Here is a 21,187-nt window from a genome sequence, read left to right as displayed (position 1 = left end):
TTTTTTTTTTTTTTTTTTTTTTTTTTTTGAGACAGGGTTTGGCTCTGTGGCCCAGGCTGGAGTACAGTGGCACAATCCCTGCTCGCTGCAAACTCTGACTCCTGGGCTCAAGCCATCCTCCAACCTGAGCCTCCCAAGTACTGTAGCTGGGACCACAGGTGTGCACCACCACCTCAGCTAATTTTTTTGTATTTTTTTGTGGAGCCTGGGTTTTGCTATGTTGGCCAGGTTGATCTCGAACTCCTGACCTTAAGCAGTCCACTCACCTCAGCCTACCAAAGTGCTGGAATTATAGGCATTAACCACTATACCTGGCTGAGAATCATTTTTCTAAAAGCACAAGTCTATATAGAAGAAGCCCAATAAGAGTAGTGATTCCCAGTGTAGATCACATTAGTTTCCTCCTGTGATTTGGGCACATGCTATTCAAATTAGACATTCATTTACATTTCACTATTAGGCTGTGTTCTGGATGCTGAGGTATAACAGAATAAAAGAGGATGAAATCTTTGCTCTCATAGACCTTACATTCTAGTTGGTACAGGTAGACAACATACAGATGATAAGTACTATGAAGAAAAAAACAAATAAACGGGACTAGGAAAATCCATGGGGAGTGAGATGGTGTTATTTTATATAGGGTTGTCATGGAAGGCCTGACTTATGAAGTGACATTAGAGGAAAATCCTAAAGGAAGTGAGGGAGCGAATCAGGAAGATATCAGGTGGAGGACCTTTTTAAGAAATATGAAAGGGAAAGTCAAGAGAGACAAGACAACGGCCGGGCACAGTGACTCACGCCTGTAATCCCAGCACTGTGGGAGGCCAAAGCAGGCGGATCACCTGAGGTCAGGAGTTCGAGACCAGCCTGACCAACATGGAGAAACCCCATCTCTGCTAAAAATACAAAATTAGCTGGGCATGGTGGCGCGCACCTGTAGTCCCAGCTACTCAGGAGGCTGAGGCAAGAGAATCGCTTGAACCCCGGAGGTGGAGGCTGTGGTGAGCCGAGATAGCACCACTGCACTCCAGCCTGGGTGACAGAGCGAAACTCCATCTCAAAAAAAAGAGAGAGAGACAAGAAAAAAGAAAGGTCAAAAATTACTCTAATAGATGTCTTTAAGACGTGGTCAGGAGACTTGACTACAGTTTGTGAAGGCTGCTTGCCCAGCTGCTACCTCTGCTGAGTTGGAGGACAGTTCAGTTTAATCCTGCAACTCCCACATTCATGGAACCCATTTTGTGAAATATTGTGAAATCCTGGCACAGATTTGTCTCTTCTGCAGATGTAACTGGATATAGGATGAAGAAATACAGGGAAAGAGGGCAAGGGCTCACAGTTCAGGGGAGTATATTACTCTCGGTTATTTGACCTGAGCAACTTGAAGAGTCAAATTGGTGTTTGCTTAGAGTTCTTTAGTAGGGTGGCAAAAGCTGCAAAGGAGTAGTTTTGAAGAGGAATGAGGAGACTTAGAATTCAGCTTTTGACTCATTAAATGAAAAAATATTTACTAAATGTCCAAATATAAATGTTGAGGAAAGACAGCCAAGGAAATGTTGAGGAAAGTCAGTGCCAGTGGTTCGGATATAATCTAGATTTTAGGAAATAAGATAAAACTAGAAATGTAAATTTGGGAGTTAGCATATAGAGCAATGTTTTTTAAACTGTGAGTTTTAACTCGTTCTTAAGGCATGAAATCCATTTAGGGAGTTGGGAGTCAGATTTTAATATTAATGGAAAGTTGTAATTATAGACACATACATACCTGTGTGTCCCCTGGGTGATAATATAAAATGTAGTTTTGTTGGGGGGGTGTGTGTGTGTGTGTGTGTGTGTGTGTGTGTGTGTGTGTGTTTGCCGAGAAATAGAGTGGTAAAGAGTGATATAGGGGGTCAAGTGGTAAGTTTTTGTTGTTGCTGTTTTGTTTTTATTTTAAATGACAGAAATTGCTTCTATTTCTGTGCTAATGGAAATGATTGAAGAGAGAGGACGGGAAATAGCTGATTTAGGAGTCAGAGGAGCAGTTGCTGGAGTAATGTCCTTGATTAGATGACAGGGGATTCCATTCCCTGGATGGTTGCCATTAGATATGAGCGTGGCAGTGTAATCCATAATATCAGGAAGGAAGGCAAAGAATATTTTGTTCATTATTCAGGTATCTTTTGAGATGTATTCGGAGCTTGTGAAAGTTCTCTTCTAGTAATTGCTTCTGTTTTATCACTAAAACAAGAAGCGAGATTGACACCTGAGAGAGACAAAGAAAGAGAAGATGTTGGAGTTTAAGAGGAGAGAACAGGTCTGTCTAGGGGAGGGAATCAGAAATGGAGTAAAATTGCTGATTGCATTCAGGGCCCATTTTAAAGGTAGTGGTTATGAATTTAAAATAAGATCGATCGGGTTGGTTGGATTTTTTTTTTTCCCCTCCTCAGTTAAATTCAGCTACACAGGCATATTTAACTGTAACCAGAAGTGGAATTTTGTGAGACAGTATAGCGAAGGTAAAGGAAAGAGTAACAGGGTGGTTAAGTCTGTTTTTTCAGTTGCCAAACCAAAAAAAAAATTTTTTTTTGAGACGAAGTCTCACACTGTCTGCTGGGCTGGAGTGCAATGGTGCAATCTCAGCTCACTGCAACCTGTGTCTTCCAGGTTTACGTGATTTTCCTGCCTCAGCCTCCCAAGTAGCTGGGATTACAGGCGCGCACCACCACACCCAGCTAATTTTTGTATTTTTTAGTAGAGACGGGGTTTCACCATGTTGGCCAGGATGGTCTTGATTTCTTGACCTCGTGATCCACCCGCCTCAGTCTCCCAAAGTGCTGGGATTACAGGCATGAGCCACTGTGCCCAGCCCTAAACCAGAATTTTTATAATTATATCTGTCATTTCTTTCTAATCTGAATGCATATACAAAAGAAAGTGATTTTTAGAATACCAATTTTTAAAAATTTCAACAGCTTCCTTTGTGTTTTTGTTCTTTGTTTGTAATTCCCTTTACTGAGGTATAGTTTAAATAATATGAAATTTACCAATTACAAGTGCAAAATTTGGTGAGTTTTAACAAATGTTAAAAGTTGAGAAACTAATACCACAATCAAGGTATAAAACATTTCAATCATCCCATGCCGGCTCGGAAGCCAACCCCCTTTCTTTATACATTGCTAGATTCTCTTTGCTAATATTGTGGCAAGGATATTTATGTCTGTGTTCATGAGAAATATTATTTGAAGTTTTGTTTTCTTGTAATGTCTTGGTTTGTATTATCAGAATAATGCTGGCCTCCATACAGTGTTGAAATAGATTGCCTCTTCTATTTTCTGGAGTAATTTACATAGAATTGGTATTATTTCATCCTTAAATATTTTTTTAGTTTTGCCAGTCAATGCAACTGAGCCTGGAGTTTTCTTTGTTGGAATATATTTTTAAGCTGTGAATCCAATTTATCTAATAGATTTAGTTTTATGTTGGTTATCTATTTCTTTTTGAATGACTGTTGGTAGTTTCTATTACTCAAAAACTTGATCCATTTCCTTAAAGTTGTTGAATTTATATAGGTAGAGTTGTGTTGTAGTATTTTTTTTTTTTTTGAGATTGTGTTTTGCTCTTGTCGCCCACGCTAGAGCGCAGTGGCACAATCTCAGCTCACTGCAACCTCTACCTCTGGATTCAAATGATTCTCCTGCCTCAGCCTTTCAAGTAGCTGGGATTACAGGCACACACCACCACACCCAGCTAATTTTTGTGGGGGTTTGTTTGTTTGTTTGTTTGTTTGTTTGTTTGTTTGTTTTGGTAGAGATGGGGTTTGACTCTTAACTCCTGACCTCAAGTAATCTACCCACCACAGCCTCCCAAAGTGCTGGGACCCACCTGTAGTATTCTTTTGTCATTTAATGTCTGTGGAATCTGCAGTGTTATCCCTGTTTCTCATCTTTTTGTTGAATTGGCTAGAGGCTTATTGATTGTATTGATATTAAGGATTCAGCTTTTGGTTTCATTGTTTTTATTGTTTTTGTTTTTATTTTTGATTGCTGCCCTTATCTTTTTGATATCCTTTTTCTGCTTGCTTTGGATTTAATTTGCTCTTCTTCTGCTTTCCTAAAATACATTTCTTCTTTTCTAATGAATTCATTTAATGCTATACTTGAAAATATAGTATTATAGCTTTAAACATTATAGCTTGCAAATATAGCAATGTTTCCTTGTATGCAATATTTAAAGCTGCATTCTGCAAATTTTCATTCAATTGAAATATATTATTTCCTCCATGACTTCCTCTTTGATTCATGGGTTATTTAGAAATACACAGATTTCCTTGTGTTTATGATTTTCAGATAGTTTCCTGTTGTTGATTAATTAATTTTTAAGTTTCTTTGTGGTCAGGCAAAATACCTCATATAGTCTCAGTTCTTTTAAATTTGATGCCCAAAATATGGTCTTTTCTGGGTGAATGCTCCATATGTACTTGAAAAGCGTATATGTTCTACTATTGTTCAAATTTCAGATTTTCCTCTGGTGCCATTTTTCTTTAGCCTGAAAACCTTCCTTTAGTATTTCTTTTAGAACAGGTGTGTTGATAATGAGTTCAACATGCTACTTATTATATGTTGTCTAATTTTGAATTGTATATTAAATGTTTTGAATTGTATGTTCTATATGCTCTGGATGTCATTATAGTTCTTTGAAGAATGTGAATTTTAAAAAGAAAAATAGGCAGTTCGCCCAGTTAGGTTCAGACTAGAAATCCTGTTTCATCTTTCCTATACAAATTACCTCTCTAAGTTTTTACTTCCCTCTACAGTCTCCTAGCTGTTGTTTACTCTTCATAATTCTTCAGTTGGTTTTGTATTTTGCTCAGAGTTTTTAGGTAATCAGTGGGAGAAACAGGCTGTAGTGGGCTTATTTTATGTTGCCTGGAAGCACAGTCTTTGTGTTTTCTTATTCCACAATTCAGATAAAATTATTGTCTTATACTGTCAGTATTTCAATTTGCCCACGTTTTTTTTTTTAAAAAAGGATGTTTATGTTCAAATCCTTTTTGCATCGTAGGCCGTCATTTTAGGATCTTATTTCTTTTTGAAGAAAAATTTTTAGAAGTTTTTTTTTTTTTTTAACTGATTATCTATTGGGAGTAAACAATGTTTTTTAATTGTCTTTGTTTTTGTCCATGAAAGTTTATTTTGTTGACCATTTGAACCTGATTTAACAGTTATTTTTATGCCAGAACTTTGAAGGTAACATTCCAGTGTTTTCTGATTTCTTGTTTCTGTCAACAAGGCTCTTGTCAGTTTGTTGTTCCCTTGTGGGTAATACATCTTTTTGTTTTGGAAACATTTAAGATCTTTTTGATTTTGATGTGTGTGTGTGTGTGTGTGTGTGTGTGTGTGTGTGTGTGTGTGTTTTGTTTTGTTTTGTTTTGTTTTTGAGATGGGTTCTGTCACCCAGGCTGGAGTGCAGTGATGTGATCATAGCTCACTGTAGCCTTGCAGTCCTGAGCTCACGCAATCCTCTCACCTCATTCCCTGGAGTAGCTCACTGCACACAGCTACAAATGTTTTTGTAGAGATGCAGTATTTGTTTTTATTATAATTCATTGATCATCTTGAATCTTGGCAGTGGTGTCTTCTATAAATGTTCTCAGCCATTACTTCCTGAAATAGTTCCTTTCCATTGTTCTCTATTATATTCTTCTGGAACTCTAATTAAATGTTGGTTGACCATACTCTATCCTTCATATCTCTGTTATTCTCTTTCATATTTTTAATCTTTTTGTTTTTCCATGTTATATTCCTAGTATGTTCAGTATGAAGAGACAGAGGCAGATCAGGTTCAAGACAGGAAATTAAAGCAAAACCCAGTCTTAAGGTTTTGACCACTAATTAGAGAAAGTTATAGATATGTTTTGTTAAGTTGTATTGTCTAGTTAATTATTTTTTGATTATCTTTATCTTGTGACATTTTGCTGTAATGAGTATATGTTCCAGATGACATTGTTGTTACCAAACCCTGGTTCTGTCTGAGCTAGCATAGGCACCCAGAGGTCCAATTTGGTAGGTAAGATGTAGTAGCAGGATTATCTGGGCAAAAGCAGGATGACATATAGTGTTTAAGGTGCTTGAGCTCTGTATAGACACATTTTGATTCAAATTTCCTCCCTAACATTTATTAAATATGTGACCTTTGATGTGGTTCCTAATGTTTCAGCACTTGAATTTTCTCTGCATTAGCTACTGGTATTATAATTATTCCTCTAAGTCAGTTTTAGCATTATACTTTTAGACAGATTCATTTAGATGCGGAATAATGTTACCTTTTAGAAAGTGAGCTTAGGACCAGGCGAGGTGGCTTATTCCTGTAATCCGAGCACTTTGGGAGACCGAGGCAGGCGGATCACCTGAGGTCGAAGTTTAAGACCAGCCTGACCAACGTGGAGAACCTTCGTCTCTACAAAAAATACAAAAAATTAGCTGGGCATGGTGGCACATGCCTGTAATCCCAGCTACTTGGGAGGCTGAGGTAGGAGAATCGCTTGAACCCAGGAGGCAGAGGTTGCAGTGAGCTGAGGTCTCGCCATTGCACTCCAGCCTGGGCAACAAGAGAGAAACTCTGTCTCAAAAAAATAAAAAGTGGGCTTAGAGAAGACTATAGGATTTTGTACTCAGCTTTAATGATTTATTTGCTTAGTGTTTTTGAGTCAAATTATTCCAAAGGAGGTTAGCACAGGAACCAGGTGAGAATCAGGACCCCAAATAGGTGAATCAGATTCAAGACAGGAAATTAAAACAAAAGTTCAGTTATATGACCTGGACCAGCAGGAAAAACAAAGAAGGCTGCAGGTCAGTAGGTACAAATATTTCTAATCCCAGGCATACTTTATTCTGTGTTTATTATAGCCACCCTTCCTTCATTACAAATTATCTATTCAAAAAGGACTTAAAGTTATTGATACAGTTGGTTCTCAAAGGTGTAGGGACTTGTCAAAGCCAAAACTGCTAGTCAGAATTCCTAAGTACTTGTGCTGGGTGGGGGTGGGAGGCTAGAATAAGCAGGGATTCAGGATCATAGTTGTAGTGAAAGATAAAATTGGATTAAAGTGAAATGTCTACTCATATTTACCAGTCATACAAACTAAGTGTTCTGTTTCTGGGAATTTATTTTGAGGAAATAAGAAAAGATATGCACAATGATAAAATTACAAATATTTCATCATACTAGTGTTTAAAAAATAAAAGACAGGGATCACTCTAAATGTCCAACAGAGAGAACTGATGTAATAAACTTATGATCCATCTATGTAATAGGAAACTTTGAACCCATTGGAAATTATATTGAAATGTATTTCTATTTCCGAACTTGAAGATATATTTACTATAGTTAAGCTGTAAAAATTGGTTCCAGTATTAGAATATGGTCACATTTTTGGGAGGTTGGAGGGACGGAGTTTCTCTCTTGTTGCCCACACTGGAGTGCAATGGCATAATCTCAGCTCACCGCAACCTCTGCCACCCGGGTTCAAGCGATTCTCCTGGTTCAGCCTCCCAAGTAGCTGGGATCACAGGCATGCACCACCACACCCAGCTAAGTTTTTATTTTAGTAGAGATGGGGTTTCTCCATGTTGGTCAGGCTGGTCTCGAACTCCCAACCTCAAGTGATCCACCCACCTCAGCCTCCCAAGGTGCTGGGATTACAAGCGTGAGCCACCGTGCCCAGCCTATGATCACATTTTTATAGGAAAATGATATCTGTATTCATATCTGTCTCTATATGTAAAGAAGAGTAAGAAGGTTTGGAAAAGTATTTGCTAAAGTGTTTAAAGTGATTTTTCTTGGAAGAGAGAAAGATAAAGGCTTTTATTTTCTAATTTTTACTGAACATTTATTGCTGTTGTAATAAGAAAATATTTTACTTTTTATTTAAATTGGCAGGCCATAAAATAAATACTTTGACATTAGATTTATGGTAAAATAGAGAATCTGTGTCTGTATTACTTTAATATAGGATTTCTTTTTGTTTAGAACCATGAGGCCATGCTTTCTTCTGTTCATACAATTTTGAGTGGTAACTTGCTTTTTAAATTCCTGCTGTTATTTCTAAATCTAATCCTTTGTTGTTTGCTGTTATTTCTTTAGGTTATTGTATCAATGAGCATAGCATTTGCTCAACAAACTGAACTATCTAGAAGAATATCTGGGGGAAAAGAAAATACATCAGCAGAGCAAGCACATGCTGTGTGTCAGCAAGAACATTATTTTAATGAAAGGAAATTATCACAGGATCAAATTCCTTTTCAGACTTTTGAGACAGTGGATGTGAAATTTAAAGAGGAATTTAAACCACTCAGTAAAGAGTTAGGAGAACATGGAAAGGACGTTTTATTATCAAATAATGATCCCGATGATATGCTAGAAACAAAGGACTGTGTGCTGACTATTTCAGAAGAAATGTTCTCCAAAGATAAAACATTTTTAGTCAGAGAATCTGTAAGTATGCCTCCTTGAATGTAAAAAACTTATTTAAAAATTGTGAATTCCTTCACTATAAAAATATTAACAATAATGCGCTTAATGGAGGAGGAAAATATCAAATTCAGTCTTATGATTCACATTGTTTTATTAATTGTAAGATATATGGATAGGTGACTTAATATTAGTATCAGATAAAACAAGTCTGGTTCATGGTATTCTTGTTTATCTTAAAGATGTTGTACCTGGTAAAATCCCATTGTAAGTTGTATGCACATTAATTCTATTTCAAGAGTAACTGTACTACAGTTTGGTAATATCTGTGAATAAAATATTTACCTAATTACAGCAATATTACAAGGAAATAGCTACCTATTTAGGAAGACTATTTAAAGGAATTTACTATCTATATCCTAATTCTTGATTTCTTATTCATTAATAGAAGATCTATTCTGTGTCTGTACCTCAACTCTTCACTGCCTTTAACAGAAAGTAATAAATCCTACTTATTTTAACATTATCTGAATGTTAAATTTTTTATTAATATTCTGGGTAGGTTATGTTTTGTTCAGACTAATATTCAAGTTGCCAACTACAGGCCAGGTATGGTGGTTCATGCCTGTAACCCCAGCATTTTGGGAGGCTGAGAAAGGTGAATTACTTGAGGTCAGGAGTTTGAAACCAGCCTAGCCAATACGGTGAAAGTCCGTCTTTACTAAAAACACAAAAATTAGCTGTGCATGGCGGTGCACGCCTGTAATCTCAGCTACCTGGGAAGCTGAGGCCGAAGAATCGCTTGAACCAGGGAGGTGGAGGTTGCAGTGATCCAAGAGGGTGCCAATGCACTCCAGTCTGGGTGACGCCAAGACTCTGTCTCAAAAAAAATAAAAAATAAAATAAAATTACCAACTCTTTATGGAATTCAAAACCTGTTAGGTGTTCTTGAAGACCTCTTTAATTTACCAACAACTGTTCAAGGCAAAATTACTCAAAATGCAGCATCTCTCCAGGAAATGATGTACTCATAGAATGTATTAAGGAGTTGACTTCCTAGGAGTATGAGAGTCTAGAATATAAAGCTTTTATTTTCAAATAAAATGTATTGAAAATTTTTTTAATCAATCCTTCTCTATAGTACTGTGGTAACCACTGTGTAAATTAAATGAGTAGTTTCTCATGTTTCGTACATTTAATTTTAAAATATAAAATATTCTATTGATACTATTTTCCCATCATAAAATGTCAAGAGGAATAATGGCATTACAGCGTCATTAAGAGTAGAAGGAATCCTAAGTATCTTTGTTCATTTTTTTCTATTAGAATTAGATTAAATCTAAACCAATTGATAAATAGCTGTTTTGCTTTTGGAAAATAACGTACATGATAATAAAGTAACTTTATGTTGTTTTTTAATTATAGTTAAGAACATCATTTAAAAATTATGTTTTTGTTTAATAAAAATAAAACATCGCATTCTTTGTGGGATAATAGAATTGCTTTCATATTTGTTTAAAATATTAATGCTGACAGATTTTCACAAAATGTGTTATGATAGAATTTTTTTTTTTTTTAACTATTAAAGATTCATGATGAGATTTCGGTGTCAAGCATGGATGCTTCTAGACAACTAATGTTAAATGAAGAACAGCTGGAAGATATGAGACAGGAACTTGTACGACAATACCAAGAACATCAACAGGCAACAGAACTGTTAAGGCAAGCACATATGCGTCAGATGGAGAGACAGCGAGAAGACCAGGAACAGCTACAAGAAGAGATTAAGAGACTTAATAGACAGTTAGCCCAGGTAAGGGTCTTATAGTCCCTTTTCTCTCCTCAATTATTTTTTCCAAACACCAATTTGAACCTGATCCCCAAATTAAAACAGCAGTATTTTTCATGTAGCCATAATCTTTTTTTTTTTTTTTTTGCCGAAATCTGAATAAACTACATATATTTAGCATCAGGAACACATTCTACTAACATAGAAGCCTTAGATCTTGTAAGGAACACCTACCTCAATCTTGGAGTGGGTGTTGTCTTTCTGTCATTTTATTTAACTCCTTTTTCAAGCACTGGAAAAGTGGCTACAAGGTATTTTGTTTGTTTTTGTTTTTGTTTTTGTTTTTATCATTCCATTAACCATATATATCACTTTGACATTTTGGAAGTAACATTGTGCTGAGGTGTTTCATTATACAGTTACTATCATTCAGTTTTCCTATATTCATTTATAGTTTTGTGAGTCCACCAATTAGCCTCTCAAAGGTTTATCTTTATCTGTCTTTAATCCATCTTTTTAATCATAAATGGAAATCAGAAGTAGTATGCTTCTGGAACTCTTTCTAGGGAAACATCTCTTCTTGATTTGAAAAATGCAAATTTATTTAACATTTTTATCCCTTTCTTGACTAAATTTAAATTCTTCTTGGTATTTGGGAGCTGCATTCTCGTCAACTGCTGTATAAAATATACTCACAAAACCATTGCAGAAAAGCAAGAAATATTTATGTAGAAGTTCTTATGAAAACAAATTTATTGAATTTAATTTTGAAAACTGAAGCTAAAAAGAGAGATAAGTAAATAAGAGATAACCTGTATTCTTTCAAATATAAAATAAAAGGAAAATTGGGAGCTGAGCATAAAACATTATTTGGAAAAATTAACTTTGCTTTTCTTCATTGCATTTTGTGAATTCAAACTTCTTAATTTTCAATGCAAAATTGATAAAATTAATTGAACCGCACAAATTCCTGAATATTTAGGCTTAATTGGCTTTTAAAAAATATCTTAAATTTTGCATTGATCTTTGTATATACTTTTAACCCCTTATGATGGCAATATAAATCATAAGTAGAGCCAGGACCTATTGGTCCTGGGGGTTAAAAGGAGTCTTCTTAATATTTCTGCCCTTTTTCTCTATCGCAAACAATATTCTCTCATGACCTTTTTTCTTATTTAGAGATCCTCCATAGATAATGAAAACCTGGTTTCAGAGAGAGAGAGGGTGCTTTTAGAGGAGCTGGAAGCACTAAAGCAGCTGTCTTTAGCTGGAAGAGAGAAGCTGTGTTGTGAGCTGCGCAACAGCAGTACGCAAACACAGGTAGTATGGACTTTGGCCCACCTAGGAGCAATGTATCAACAATTCAGTAGGATTTGTTGGTCTTTGTTGTTGGTATAAGATGTATTCTTTTATAGGTATTGAGCTTAACATATTTCATGACTGCATACGTGTAAGGTAGGTGGAGTCAGAATGCCTTACATTTCATTTAAGGTGATTTGGATCTGGCATTGCTGCAACAGCAACTATTGTTTCACCAAAGAGAACCTAACAAACTGTATTGTTGCACTATAGCATGCATAATTTGAACCCATTAAAATTTTTTATTTGTGTTCTAGAATGTTTTATCCTCTTTTGATAACACTTATCTCAAATATAGTTAAATATTATACCAAATAGTATCAATTTTGTGCACAGAGGTTGCTATTTCACCTCATAGCAATATAGAAGAATGACATGCTATTTCCAAGATGACAGGTTTTCTTTCTGTCTTATCCTCTCTTCCTTTACACAAACTTAAACAGAATGGAAGTGAAAACCAAGGAGAAATTGAGGAAGAGACATTTAAAGAAAAGGAATTGGACAGAAAACCTGACGATGTGCCTCCTGAGATTTTATCTAATGAAAGGTATATAAAATGTGTACTTTTTCAGTGCAAAGTAAATTTAAATGGTTGTTTCCATGTAATAAACTTCATCCTTATTTTTATCTTGTACGTTTATACTTTGTCTTAACAGTCATCATACTGTGTATGAAACATGTCCATGTATGTGTTGATTTTCAGTTTTTCATCATTAAATAATAAATTTTTTTAAAAAAAATTTCTATATGATTTTTTATTGGATATTAATCACATACTTAATTGTTAGTATTAAGGTATTTGAATATTGAAACTTTCTTCATTAATTTTATACTTAGATGCCATTTTGTATCCTAAAAACACAGTTCTACTTGTGAACTATATTCCTTCACTGTATGGACATGTATTCAGTGTAAGCCATCCCCTGGCTTGTTTATGCTGAGAAAAAAAAAAAAACTATTGTTAATATAAATATTCTACATTTAACTTCTTTCATGCATTTGCTACATAACAGATGACAACTTTTAATCTATTTCCCTGTCCTATAGAGGAATAAATTAATCACCTGATGTTAACAAAACTTTTCCTTACTTTGATTTTTGTAGAGATTAATATAAAAATGTAAATATTAAGTGAGAATAGTTATCCTACATTAGTATTAAAGACTTTAAGCACAATATTTTAAACTTTGTTTTATTCAAATGAAATTATTTCTTTAATTTTAAATTAAAACTAATATTTACTAACTTAATTTCCTCCTTTTCCAATTTCTGTGACTGTCAACCCTCTTGTGTCCTCCTAACCTCCTTCCTCAGCTTGCATGGAGGAATTTGGCCCCTAAGATTTTGGCTTCCCCATTGGATCATCAGTATGGAACGCAGTCAGTATGGAACTCAAACAAGAAAGACAGTGTATGAAAATTAGAGTTACCATGGCAATATAAAATAAACACTTTGTTTATTTTATATTATTTATCTCTAATTGGTAAATTTTGAAAACTATGCAGTATTTGATTTTTAGGAATTTTTACAGTAAGTGCCAATAAAATGAACATTCTTTTTTTTTTTTTTTTTAACCATCAGATTAATTTTAATTATTTTCATTAGAAATATTTTCATATTATTCTAGTCCTGGGGTTTGGGGCTTAAACAAAACCTCAGAACAAGTTAAGGAAATAAAACCCTTGGCTTTCGACTAAATTATTTGAGTTTTATTTTTAGTATTCTTGATTATATAAGCAGAGAACTTGATCTAGGTGCAAAAATAGAACGTCTCTTTCACTTGACAAATACTAAAGAAAAACTTCTCCATTTATTATCTTGTCTTAAAATAGATATGTCATGTGCCTTTGAAAACAGATATCCTTTAGCCTGATTGTTGGCATCTCCTACAGTGTGAAGCTGAAAGATAAAACTATCTTAAGACAGAAGACCTTTACCGTGAAAGTCTGTTATTTTGTCTGCATGTATAAAGTTTGCTGCTGCAGTGCCTTTGTTGAACTGAGTTGTTAGGACAAGAGAGTTGTTTAGTTTTTAAGAAAATTAATCAGGCAGCCTTCTGAATCACCATTTATGGAAATACCTTTCTTCACATGATAGAATGTTCATGTTAAGCAAAAAAGAGAGTGTACAAAAGCACTTTTTTCAGGATGATCTCATTTTTGTTTTAAAATATATATATATATATGTATTTATGAGAGGCAGGAGGAGAAGTCTAGAAATACAGGCATTAAAATTGTAATAGTAATTGCTGAGATATTTTTGGTGGGTGGTTAGCATTACTTGCCAAATTTTTTAAAATAACGATTACTTTTAAAAAAGAGAGACACACCAAATTCATTCTATTTGGTTGAAAACAGGCTTCTTCTACTGACTGAAATGAGTGTGGTGAGTGTAACTTGAGAAATTTCTGCCTCTGGAATAGATGTAATAAAAACGGCCTGTGATACTCCCTCTGGTGTTGACAGATAGTGAAATTTCATTGCAGACCTTTTTAAACACAGGTCTCTGCCTATTACTTTTAGTAATTTAAACATTCAGCTCAACACCGTTAACTTGTACAAATACTACCACATAATTTTTCCTGGTGTGATTTTAAAATTATGTTTTAAAATATGTTTTTATGTTTGACATAGAAAGATTAAATGTAGAAAATACATATGTATAACTATGGACATCAGGCTCAATAACTTGCATATGCTTAGTCACTACCATAGTTTTTAAAACTTAAATTTTGTCTCCCAAAATTTTCTCGTAACCTAGTTACTAGCATAAGACTTTAGTTATTTGGGTTTTTTCAGATCAATTCGATACTGTACATTTTTAAAAATGATATGATTAAGCTGATTGGCCAAAATTTTTCAGACAAAAACAATCACTTTATAATATAGTCACAAGGCCGAGTGTGGTGGCTCACGCCTGTAATCCTAGCACTTTGGGAGGCCAAGGCAGGTAGATCACCTGAGGTCAGGAATTCAAGACCAGCCTGGCCAACATGGTGAAACCTGTCTCTATTCAAAATATATTTATATATAGTCACAAATAAAAAACAAGAAGCACTTTATTGTCGATACTCTTGCATATTATTTTAATAGAGAGGATCACCTGTTATTTTTTTTTTTTTTTGAGTCGGAGTTTCGCTCTTGTTGCCCAGGCTGGAGTGCAATGGCGCCATCTTGGCTCACCGCAACCTCCGCCTCCTGGGTTCAGGCAATTCTCCTGCCTCAGCCTCCTGAGTAGCTGGGATTACAGGCACGCGCCACCATGCCCAGCTAATTTTTTGTAGTTTTAGTAGAGACGGGGTTTCACCATTTTGACCAGGATGGTCTCGACCTCGTGATCCACCTGCCTCGGCCTCCCAAAGTGCTGGGATTACAGGCGTGAGCCACCGCGCCCGGCAAATCAGATATTTTGCAGTGTGTTTTTTGTTGGACATAATCAAAGTGTTTGCTTCCGAAAGATTAAACATTTTAATCAGTGCGTCTTTATCTGTACAGGTATGCACTCCAGAAAGCTAATAACAGACTTTTGAAGATCCTCTTAGAAGTTGTAAAGACCACAGCAGCTGTTGAAGAAACAATTGGTCGCCATGTCCTTGGGATTCTAGATAGATCTAGTAAAAGCCAGTCATCTGCCAGCCTAATTTGGAGGTCAGAAGCAGAGGCATCTGTGAAGTCATGTGTCCATGAAGAACACACAAAAGGTACTATTTTCTATACTGTTGAAACAATCATTTCAATAAATCTTGCTGAGTTCAAGGCATTTTGCTATGTGTTGAAAATATGGAAGAGAAAATAAGTATTTTCCAGCAAATGGACCTTCAAACAGAAATACCTCAGAATGACTCTTCTCAAACACCATTATTATATGGCATTTCTGCAAGTGGGTATCATAGAGTTGTCATTATATTTACCCAGAGTTGCTACTGTGCATACATAAACCAGAATGCTGTTACATTTCTCCACTGATAAAACAAAATTTCTACTCAGTACTCGGGACTCTTACCAGTATCTGTGAGGTATGGATGACATCCTGAAACCATCCTATAAATTAAGAAAAGATTAGAAATGAAGGCTTTTTAGGAACCTAGCATCAGTTTCACATACCTGTTGAAATGGTTAGAAGAAAGTCTTGATAAGAAACACAAGGTTTGGTCTTATCTTTGGACTGTCCTCTACTAGATTCTTTTTTCCTTTTGGAAAAGTGGGTTGAAATATTAAAAAATGTATGTGGATTCAGAGATGAGGTCTTGATATGACAGAGCTTTCTTCATAACTCCGTCTTCCTTTAGCTGTGTGGACTGGGCTCTTCTTTCTGTTTCTTTTTCTTTTTTTCTTCTTTTTTTTTTTTGAGACAGAGTTTCACTCTGTCACCCAGGCTGGAGTGCAGTGGTACAATCTCGGCTGACTGCAACCTCTGCCTCCCAACTTCAAGTGATTCTCCTGCCTCAGCCTCTCAAGTAACTGGGACTACAGGTGCACACCACCATGCCCAGCTAATTTTTGTATTTTTAGTATACAGGATTTTACCATGTTGCTGAGACTGGTCTTGAACTCCTGACCTCAGGTGATCTGCCTGGCGCAGCCTCCCAAAGTGCTGGGATTACAGACATGAACCACCATACCTAGCCTCTTTTTTCCATTTCTTTCCATCACATTGCTGAACTTCATTGTCTGCTGTTTTTTCAATTTCTTGTTCCTTGCAGGAGAGGGAAATGAGGAAATCAAAAGGGGAGAAAAGTTTTGTGAGATAGAGAAACATAGAATCTGGACTCCCGGCTCAGAAGATCAAGCCCACAGTTCACTATCATTCCATACTCAAGCACTTCTCCCCAGTTAGAGGCAGACCTAAGATGCCAGTTTTTGTAATTTTTGAGAGCATTCTGTCTGTTAAATTTCATATGGAAAAATGAGAAGGAATTATCCCATTTGTGGAAGGTTTGCCTAATTATAAGTTGGCCAGCAATGTGTTTCTAAGCACAGAGAAAAGCTTGATTTGGAATTGCAAATAAAACTGATTTTAAAACACCTCAATTAAGTTCAAAGATAATTTTAAAAATTGCTTTTAGTTCAGTGTCTCATTACTTATGAAAAAAATTGCGTTTAGTAAATTAAGAGCTGAAATACTGAATTTTGAACCTTGCTTTCAAATTCATTCTTTTTAAACTTGATAGAAGGATTTTTCAAATTAATTTCACTCTTGGTTAAGCTCTCAATCACAGCTATTTGATATCTGCATATGGATTGTTAGCTATAGAGAGGAATTAAATAACATTTTCTTGGTCTGGTAAAAGTGTTTATCAAATTATGCTTTTTAAAAAACATTTCTTTCACAGGCTTGTTTCACTTAACCATCTAGGGAGAGATTTTGCTGTTCTACTGGTAAGACGTAGACCAGGTTGACTGCCATGTTCAAAAGACACTCTGAGAATGTTCTGTGCATTGCAGATGTATTTTGTGCTTTTTATTGTTGTTAGCAGTTCTCTTAGATGCTTCTCAACATGGCTGCCAAAGAATTCAGCAGACAACGTACCTTAAAAGACAGTGAACTTAATTCCAGAGCACTGTGTCCATAAAAAGGAATGAATTGGTAATTTAACTCACGCACAGAGGATATTTATGTTCACTTTCCATGAGAAAGCAGACCTAAAAGGACTTCTGATCCACTAGCCTATTTTCTTGCATAAGTGTATCTTAATCTTCCAACATAGATAAAATATGTATATCCTATTTTAAGATATTCAGTAATAGTTTTCTTTTTTCTTTTTTTGAATCTCGCTCTGTCGCCCAAGCTGGAGTGCAATGGCACAATCTCGGCTCACTGCAACCTCCACCTCCCAGATTCAAGCGATTCTCCTGCCTCAGCCTCCCAAGTAGCTGGGATTACAGGTGCCTGCCACCATGCCCACCCAGCTAATAGTTTTGTATTGTTAGTAGAGACAGGGTTTCACCATGTTGGCCAGGCTGGTTTCGAACTCCTGACCTCAAGTAATCCACCCGCCGTGGCCTTCTAAAGTGTTAGGATTACAGGCATGAGCCACGGACTGGCCATAGTTTCCAATTATAAACAATTTTATGAGTTTAATTCTACAGACATTTACTGAGCACTTTATGCTCTCAGCTTTACAGCAATTCATAGTCTAGTGAAGGAATTATTGCTATTCTGATTGAAAGCAAAATAAAGTCATGATACTTAATATTTTGCCTAAAACCACTACATATATTTGAATCAACTAAACCCTTTAAAATTTTAGTTAACTGTTGACTGATTCTGAAAGAATAATATTAAGAGGAAAAACTAAATCCACAGTTAAGAAATATAGTATATAGAATATTGTAGCAGAGATAATTTTGCTAGGATTAGTATCATTGGTTACATGTACTTTCCATTTAATTAACTCCATCTTAATGTTTTTATGTTTAGCAGTGATGTGATAGTCTTACTAATAAAATTAGAGTAGCCACTGATATTACTGGGGACACTTAATGAATCCATCTGCATCTTAATTTTTATATAAACTTTAAAGAAAATACTGGCTTTAAAATATTAACGCTATGCTCCATATGTAAGAATTTTTTCTGACATTTCTTCATATTTATAATGGAAGCATTATTTTTTAAAATGAAATATACTTTTGAAAGATTTCTTTTATGTTTTTTAGTGTAATAAAAAAATAATTGTGAAGCAACTTTTGCTTTTCAGTTTTCATAAACGACTTTTTGTGGTAACACTTGTGATGTATTTTCAGCCTTCAAGTCTGAACTTGTTTAGATTTTAAACATGTATGGACTTGTTAACACTCAAAAAAATAGATAATAGATTTGCTAATATTTGTAACGTAGTTTACTAATAAGAGTAACCTAGTTTAAGAAATTGAAGGGAAATTTTGAGCGAACATAAAATCACTTAAACCCGAATGAATGTTAGATCAGTTCATAAAAATGAATTCCCCAGGTTGTGTTGAAAAAAAATTTCCTTTAGGTCTGCACTGTGATGATTCAGTGGTTTTATGCTCACCTCTCCCATAGGAGGCCAGGACAGAATCTTGTCTGCTGCAGCCTCCTTTTGGAAAAATGCTGTCTTATAGGAAGAATGCTAGGGGCCAAGCTCGATGGCTCATACCTGTAATCCCAACACTTTGGGAAGCCAAGGCAGGTGGATTACCTGAGGTCGGGAGTTCAGCCTGGCTAATATGGTGAAACACCATCTCTACTAAAAATATGAAAATTAGCCAGGTGTGGCGGCGCACACCTGTAGTCCCAGCTACTCGTGAGGCTGAGGCAGTAGAATGCTTGAAACGCAGGAGGTGAAGGTTGCAGTGAGCCAAGATCGTGCCACTGCACTAATCAGAAGGCCTTGGTTTTTTTCTAGCCCACTGTGATATTGGGCAAACCTCTTAAGTTTCCCAGGGCTTCCGTACAGTTTTCTCAGCAGTTAGATAATCAGGGTCAGACTGGAGCCTAGTGGATTCTGTTGAAGCCATAGAGATTCAGAGAGCCTTTGGGGCAGAGAAGGCTTTATCACATTGCCCATCCTGCTTTAACCTGAGGAGTTTATCATTATCTGTCAGGGAATGAACATGATACAATCCATAAAGTTAATAACGAAAGGACTTGAATAACCATCATTTACTATGTTTAAGACATAAATCCAAGAGGTTTGCCAATTTGAAATGATTCTATTTACCAAACTAGACTGCCTATTATTGGCGTCTCAGAAGTTCCCCTGCTAATCTATATTATCCTATGAATTTTTCCCTTCAAGACTAGTTATTAAAAATAAAACTTAAGCTTGATGTCTTTCTCATTTTCTATTTTATAGGATTTTTTTAAATTCTTTTTTTCTTGGAACATATTCAGATTATTTTAGATTCTTTATATCTTCAAAATGTTATTAAGACAATAATTTAAGCTAGTTGACATCTTCACCTTTTCTAGGTACTTTAATGTCTATTTTTTTAAATTAGCCATTTCAAGAAACTAACATTCAGAGACGTTTTGTAAGTCACTTTCACACATCCTCTGTATTTTGTATTTGAGATTTGCTCCCCTCTAATATACAGTATCTTCAGTCTTTTCTTCATGTTGATTTTTTTCTCTATACCCCAAAACATTAGATTGTCTTCATACTGTCTTTAAAAAGAAGTGTTGAATTTTCTCACCTTTGTTCCCTGCTCAAGGTAAACTTCAGCAAACTTAATCAGAGAATAAACTAACTCCTGTGTTCACCAGCTTTGATTTCTATTCCTGCAGTATCAAAGCTGCTTTCTCAGAGGAGAACACCGACCTCCCAGTTGTCAGATCCATAGCATCTTCTCAGTCCTTTTCTGTTTGTCTTTCTAGACAAATAACTTTACTAGAGTGTCTTCTTGAAGCAGTCTCTTTTTGCCTGCAAGAACATCTCTCTCCTATCTCTCTCTTATTTTTTTAACACAGGTTCTTTTATTAGATTATGATATACAGAGGCTTCAACTTTGTCTTCCTTCTCTCGCTAAATATTACTCCTAAGACAAATATATCTATTTCCAATGTTTCAACTCTCACCTTTCTACAAATAACTCCTAAGTCATTGCAGATTCAAAGTTCCCACAGTTGGCTCATCTCCACAAATCCCATTAACATTTCACACTAATTTTTCATCCCTACTATGTATATTTTCTCCTGATTTTTTAGTATTTTTCTTAATGACTTCTCTGTCACCTAAGAATTGTCTAAGCTGGAAGCCCAGAGTCATCTTCTACAGATCTTCTTTCCTTTTTGTCTTCTACATTGTCTTCTCCAACCTGTGCTCTTTCTCGACACCACCCCCCACCACCCACCATCTTAGTTCATGTCTTTATCAGTTCTCATCTGGACAATTGAAATAACATGTAAACAATTTTTTTTCTTCTTTAACTTACCTCTGCATTGCTACAATTTGCTTCCTGATTCACATATTTGATATTAGCTCCCTATTCAAAATATGATTTACTCTTTCCGTTTGTTTACAGCAAAACCCCCAAGGTTCCTATGAAATTCAAGACCATTTACAACTTGGATCCAGCTTATTTTCCAGCTACCTTCTTTTAGCTCTCTCACCTACCTCACCACTACTTCTCCATGTCCCTTTGCCCCAAAAGGCCTAGAGTTCCCATGATATCGCACTGTTCCTTTTGCGTCACATTTCTGTACCCATGAGAAAGAAAATGTCACTAGAATGCATTTAATTTCTCACGTAAAGATGCTATAAATTCCAAGATTATCTTGCGCTTCTAAGTACTTTTGAAGTATTCAATTTTGAGCACATGGAGTAATAAAAATAAGTACCAGTGTAGCTGATGTGTTTTTTACTTTGGGAAATAAAAATACAAAGTGAAAGTTGTATTTGCTGTTATATTAAGAATTAGACAGCCGGGCGCTGTGGCTCACGCCTGTAATCCCAGCACTTTGGGAGGCCGAGGCAGGTGGATCACGAGGTCAAGAGATCGAGACCATCCTGGTCAACATAGTGAAACCCCGTCTCTACTAAAAATACAAAAAATCAGCTGGGCATGGTGGCACGTGCCTGTAATCCCAGCTACTCAGGAGGCTGAGGCAGGAGAATTGCCTGAAC

General features: G+C 35.7%; 1 protein-coding gene across 1 annotated transcript in view; it reads left to right on the top strand.

Moving 5' to 3' along the window:
- AKAP9 (A-kinase anchoring protein 9) overlaps positions 1–21,187 on the top strand; it is a 219,170-nt gene that overhangs the window by 130,070 nt on the left and 67,913 nt on the right. The window contains exons 18-23 of the mRNA XM_037741311.1: positions 8,125–8,475; positions 10,040–10,264; positions 11,420–11,560; positions 12,043–12,146; positions 12,914–13,009; positions 15,094–15,299. Of these exons, the coding sequence (XP_037597239.1) occupies positions 8,125–8,475; positions 10,040–10,264; positions 11,420–11,560; positions 12,043–12,146; positions 12,914–13,009; positions 15,094–15,299 (1,123 nt within the window). The remainder of the gene's footprint in view (positions 1–8,124; positions 8,476–10,039; positions 10,265–11,419; positions 11,561–12,042; positions 12,147–12,913; positions 13,010–15,093; positions 15,300–21,187) is intronic.

The sequence above is a fragment of the Cebus imitator genome, unplaced genomic scaffold (genome assembly GCF_001604975.1).
Source record: "Cebus imitator isolate Cc_AM_T3 unplaced genomic scaffold, Cebus_imitator-1.0 Scaffold98, whole genome shotgun sequence".
NCBI lineage: Eukaryota > Metazoa > Chordata > Mammalia > Primates > Cebidae > Cebus > Cebus imitator.
Note: the sequence above shows the minus strand (reverse complement) of the source record. Positions and strands in the feature narration are given on the sequence as shown.